At 45.2% G+C, this 5998-nt stretch overlaps 1 protein-coding gene across 1 annotated transcript; it reads right to left on the bottom strand.

Annotated features, from left to right (window-relative positions):
• Positions 1–1787: 1787 nt before the first annotated feature.
• On the bottom strand, positions 1788–5665 carry LOC139346108 (uncharacterized). Its single transcript, XM_070985009.1, has 2 exons — positions 5323–5665; positions 1788–4011 (listed from the first exon to the last, which is right to left on the bottom strand). Exon 2 carries the CDS (start codon positions 4005–4007, stop codon positions 2214–2216), a length of 1794 nt encoding a protein of 597 aa, XP_070841110.1. The 5' UTR covers positions 4008–4011; positions 5323–5665; the 3' UTR covers positions 1788–2213.
• Between the last annotated feature and the right edge of the window lie 333 nt (positions 5666–5998).

Below are 5998 nucleotides of genomic sequence, written 5' to 3'. Positions count from 1 at the left end.
GTGTGTGTGTGTGTGTGTGTGTGTGTGTGTGTGTGTGTGTGTGTGTGTGTGTGTGTGTGTGTAGGATCCAGCCAATACTGTTGAGAGCTTGTGTTTCATCAGTAGTGGACTGTGTGTACGCTGAAATTTAACACTTTTAATTTCCTTGTTTAAATCAATGATGTAGATTTTTACTCTTGTTTACATGTCCAGGGAGTGGACGCCACTAACTGCCCTATTAAATACTCCGTTTGTAAAGTTTACAATGGTTATAGTGCAGATTCACCTCTTCAATAGCTTTTAAAGGGCAACGCTAATAACAGTGTAGATTTTATTGATATGATCTATTGTCAAAGCCTGACACAGCTTATCCCTCTGTGCCACAGACCACAACTGTTTCCCCAAAACTATTAAAAAAACGTAATGAATCAAAACATTGATTGACGTTTCAGTGAGCGCAAGTTTATTTTGAGCCAGTTCGTTTGACTGTAGAAAAATATAAAACAACACCAAGCCCATCATTTAAGTATGTTTTTCACAAATTAGCTGTGCCGTATTGAACTGCATAATCTCATGAGATGTTGTTTCGAACAAACAGAAACACGCCTCGAGCTGACAACACACAGGAACTTGAACTAGCAATTATGCCTGAAACAAATGATGAAAGCACAACCTGCATGAAAAATCACCACAACAGTAATTTCATGCATTCTGCATAGTGTGACTCACACAAAGGGCAACTTTAAAACCAACCAACGCACCACCATCTGTCATGAACAGCACAAGAGACGTCCCTCTTCATCTGCAAAGTGATGTATACCATCACTCTAATTATGTGCCCACATATCTGTTGTAGAAGGGACAATGGGCAGCAGAGTGAAGCCACTGAGAGAGAAGACGTAGGTAGTGATAGATTTACTGAGTGATGCAGTGGAGAACAGAGTCTCGGAGATTTACGGCGGGGCTGCTGCCTACGAGGTGGAGACACCTCCAGAGACGTCCTGGCTCGTTCCTATTAAGATTAATAATGCTAGTATTTACAAGGCCCAGATCTCCCCTCGGCCCCCGTGCCAAACCGCCAGCAGAACGCAGCAGAGGGGCCGAGAGAGAGGAGGAAGGAGCGCTGAATGAGTGTGTGTGAGGAATGGGAGTGTGAAGACACAGTGTGCCTCAGTGAGTCGCCACACAAGTTCTTTTGGACGGCTTTAACTTTCTTACAAGACCAGATTTCACGTTTCATTAAAGCGAAAAGAAAAAGAAGTGGTAAAGTTGGAGTTTTCCTCCTTTGTTTCAACTGTTTCAACCGCTCGTGTTTGATCCCAGGAGTGATAAATGGGAATTTATTTAAAGATCCTCGGAGAACTTTTATCAATGAAAAAGGTCAACGTACTGGAACATAATGTTTATTTTCCCTACATAGATCATATTATTTCAGCTCACTTTAACTCCATATTTTTCTCCATCCATGGACGGGTTGAAGACGTGGGTGAAGCATCCATGTTTTATGATTTGTATCTTCTTTGCAGCAGCATCTATATTTGAAGACATTGTCGTCCACCACAAGCTGATTGGTTTGCTGATACTGAGCTTCAGGCGATTGTCGTTGCACCACGTGATGAAGGTCTCCATCAGTCCTCTGTACTCCTCTAAGTGAAGACAGCATGTTTCTCACTGGAATCAGTACAATAACTACCATTTAGCCAAAACAAAACAAAAAAAAAAAAATCCTTAATACCTTTTTAGAACATTTCTTCACTTCATATATTAAATGAGTCTGGATGCCGAACAAACTGCACAAACACACTTTTGGGAGGATACTTTCTATTTTCTCGACACACAAGTATAAAGTCAGTACAGACAAAAGCTGTGGTTTTATTTACACCATGTAAACACTTGAACAGAGACCGTTAAACCTCGTTAGTCTGTTTCATATCCTAACTATAAAGTAGACGCATATTAGTTGAAACTGTAATCAAAACCTAGAACACCAATAAGCATTGTATGTGACTAAAACATACGTGTGAAGGCGTCAGATTCAGTCTCTCCTTTGAGTTCTTCAACAGGCTTTGGAATGACGAGAGGACTGTGAGCACAGTGCAATCATAGCTCAGCCTGACTCCATACATTTCAGAGGAAATTTACATTTAATTTAGTGAGCTGACAAGCTATCTCTTTTCATGTCCTTCGCCGGCCACGTGGTCTGCTCTACATAGCATCAGATATCTCATTTAGTCTTATTCAGTCTCAGATTGAAATAAAACTTTCTTCTCTTCCTCGCTCACCGGCGGGGCGTACTCACAATCACTCGGTTCTAAGAGGTTGAGATTCATCTGTACCGCCACCAGTTTTTGTGCCCTGTCATCCGAGAGAGAAACTTGCTCCTGTGCGTTGCAAAAGTGCGACCACAAGCTCTCGCAAGCACCTGTCGTTGGCGGGATCTGCAGCACAGCGCAGGCCACGGCGGACAGCGGCTCGGAGGAACACAGTCCTTTCCACCAGGTGAACGCCGACACGTGCTGGCATGAGCTCCATATCCCGGCCCCCCTCCATAGCCCCTGCTTGGCTGAGAATCTTGCAAAGCTGGCGAGCACTTTGCCCTCATCGAGGTTAAGATGGTGCGACAGGCTGGATATCACATAGTAAGCGCTGTTTATCTGCTCCCCAGAGAGCGTCTGCTGTCCTGCGTGCGCTGGATCCAGCATGTACGCTACTGCGTGTATGGGCTTCACGCAAAACTCCTGACACCTGTCTAACGACGCCATGACAGCTTTCTGTTCAGCGCTGTGCAGCACAGACCCAGACAGCGAAGCTTCGATGTGGTATCTTAACTGAATGAACACGTCGACCACGCCAGAGAGTGCAGCACCTTCTCTTTTCATGTAATTAATATAATTACCTATCAAGTCGAGCAGGTTGCGACTGCCGTTTAACGCGGACCAAAATTTTGCATCCTGTACTGTGGACCTGAAGGATGCTTCAACGTCCAGTGTGGATGAGACGGCCATGTCTTGTAGGGAGTTCTGGCCCTCCAGGAGGCTGCTGAACATGTTAACCACACCAGTCCAGTCAGAGCTAATAGGCAGCTCCAGCGTGGTCCTGTTGGCAGAGTGGTCTCTGATCTTCGTAGTCTGCTCGCTTTTAAAAGTCTCTGCTAATATTTTTCGCTCTAGGACGTACCTCACCACCTGCTCAGCTCTCCTGCACAGAGTCTTCATAGATGGCTGTGCAACCACGTCGTCAAAGAGCTGCTGGAGGCCGCTCGCTGTGCAGCCGATGGCCGATATATGCGGGAAGGCTTCCTCCACTTGAGCCCACGCTGCCATCATTTCCGGAGCATCATCAGTAACAACACTGACGACCTTTTGAGGCCCCACTTCATTTATAATATCCTTCAGTTCCTCAGCAATAAATGTGCTCGTGTGTGTCTGCTCCTCTGTCTTTGTGCATTTGTAGAACATTGGTACAGGCGTTGCAACACTATAAAAGACTGTTCCGGTTTCTTTTACTTTAGACCAGCCGCTGCACATGATGGTGACACAGTCAGCCTTCCCTATGGCCTCATGAACCTGGCTTTGTACTCTGTCATACTCACAGTCCAAGAGCTGGGAGGACAAAGCCTCTCTGGTGGGTGGACAGTAAGCAGGCCGGAGCACGCTGAAAAATCGCTTCCAGTAAATATTGTCTGTGAGAGTGAGGGGCGAGGAGGTGGCATACACAGCTCGTGCCAGGCACTCGTCAGCATACGCCTGGCTGCGCTGATCCACCGAATCAATGAGGAACTGTCCCCCAGGAGTGGCAGATGGTAAGAACGAGAAGGAGGGGACGGGAATGGAGGCTGAGGAGCTCCCATCTGGGCCCGGTGACTGCTGCAAAACCACAGAGTACTCCTTGCATTTGTCCAAGTGCATCTGCATCTTGGTGGCGTTCTTGGTGTGTGTCTTTGAACAGTAGTTGCACATGAAGGTGTCCCTCCCATTTTTAACAGCTGGGCTGAAATGCTTCCAAACACCAGACTGCATGCGTGGCATCGCCCTGTGTGGGTAAAAAGAAAAGAAAGAGAAGAATATAACGTATGTATCAAAGTGGTGAACTGACACCTCTTCAGCATCTAAATATGTCTGAGGAAATTGGCTTTGGGGTGTTTGATGCTAATGTGGTCTTGAGAATTTGATTTCTTTTCATATCAGATCAATGTCAATTATTTTCTTGATTAATTCATTAGTTGTTTAGTCTATAAAATGTCTGGAGTTAGAAACAAAATACCTATCACTTCCTTCAAAAGCCTCAGGGGATATAATTAAATTGCTTGTCAACCCAGATTCTGTTTACCATAAAGAAAAGCAAGGAAGACAGAAAGAGAAGCAGGAAAGCCCTGCAAGGACCTTTGACATTACCTTTAACGTTTATTCTTCAATGCTTTTCAAAGATTTGAAGATGCAAAGGTTTACTGTAATTCTGAAAAAATGCCTTAGGCCTTAGATTCCTCTTGGGTCTAGTTGAGAGCCACTGACTGACAATTTCACCTGTTTACACCTGGCAATAACATGCTGCACGGATGATCCAATCACTGCTCACACCTGTCTATCACATGTCAACAAGGTGTCCAACTAGCCGCCTGTGTTCAGATCTCGTTCCTGCCTACGTCACTTCCGCCAGACACTCAAACGGCCCCGTAAAGTTTTTAATGTTGCCATGTTTGTTTGACGCTGGCTAAAAGCTAGCTAGCCTAAAGCAAAACTGTGTCAAGAACCAATATACATGTGGTGGCTATTCCAACTGTCCAGACTGATAGGACACAGTCGTTTGCGACGTGCAGATGAGTGCAGGACAAGACGATGAAGGAGCTCCATTTTTCGAGCGGTGGCGCCAAAACAACCCCCACGTCCTGCAGTGATGAGGTATGTTCCTGTTTCCTGCCACTATTTACAAACGCTTTGTGGCTACATGTGTCCAAAAACACCTCGACAAGTGGTTTGAGTGATCGGATCGAAATGCATCCTGGTGGTCGTTTACCCTTCTTGCATTTAGCGCTGTTCACTTGTGATCGGATCACTGAAGACACCTGCTAATGCCGGGTGTAAACAGGGTCCACGAGTTATAAACGATGGTGTTGTACCAACTTCATTTGAAAGTGGAAATGACATCTTTACGCAGATCAAAACTTATATCAATGACAACTATACTTTCACTTGTTTGGAATGAAAGATGAGTGTGATGTGTATTCATTATAAACCAGCCAGGTCCTAATTTAGGTTAAAAAACAAAACAAAACTTAATTTAGAGCAGAAAATAACAGGCACAACACAGTAAATGAGCAACTAGCCCTTTAGCTTATTCACCCACCTCTGTGTAAGAACACTATTCCACTTTGCGGCTGTTTGAAAGCAAATTAAAAGCCGCCTTCGGCTCAGTCTTGGTGGGAATTTTGATCCAGCTTAAAGTTACTGTAACATTAGCTGTTTTGGCTAACTCGCTAGCCTGCTACAACCGTTAGCGAAGTGGTTCAAATGAACGAACAAACTACAAACTGTGCCCGTAGTAAACTTTGACGGACCGCGGACTGTCTACACATAGAGAGCATCCAGTGTCACGGTCTAATTTAAGGAGCAGTTTAGGGAAATGTGATATAAGTTGGCAAGGAAGCAGCGTTACAACCCGTTGTTGTGAGTGCGGCTACTTCCTGAACGCTGGACCGAACGCTCCGTCTAGTAAGGGAGCTCACGTGGATCAATACACGCGGATTCGACTGTGGACGTTGCACGGAGGCAAAGGGGGATCGGTGGGAGATGAAAATGGGAGCAAAACCTGTTGAATAGCAGGTGACTCGACAGCTGACTCAAAAACGTGGAGAGTGAAGAGAAAAAAGTCAATACAGAAAAGTATGCTCTGATTTGCTCGTGCAGCTTTTGTGGAGCCTCGGATGCATTCACCACTTCTCTTCCTGTGCTCTTTTAATTCTCACAGCAGGGTTAAGTGTTACAATTACCTTCATTATTCTCAGCAGTCAAGCTCGGGTCAC

This window comes from Chaetodon trifascialis, chromosome 17 (genome assembly GCF_039877785.1).
Source record: "Chaetodon trifascialis isolate fChaTrf1 chromosome 17, fChaTrf1.hap1, whole genome shotgun sequence".
NCBI classification, from domain to species: domain Eukaryota; kingdom Metazoa; phylum Chordata; class Actinopteri; order Chaetodontiformes; family Chaetodontidae; genus Chaetodon; species Chaetodon trifascialis.
The sequence above is the reverse complement of the archived record's forward strand: the minus strand, read 5'-3'. Positions and strand labels throughout refer to the sequence as shown.

Bases quoted from the DNA above. Each gene is read 5' to 3' on its own strand.
- LOC139346108 (XM_070985009.1), bottom strand. From the start codon at position 4,007: ATGCCACGCATGCAGTCTGGTGTTTGGAAGCATTTCAGCCCAGCTGTT.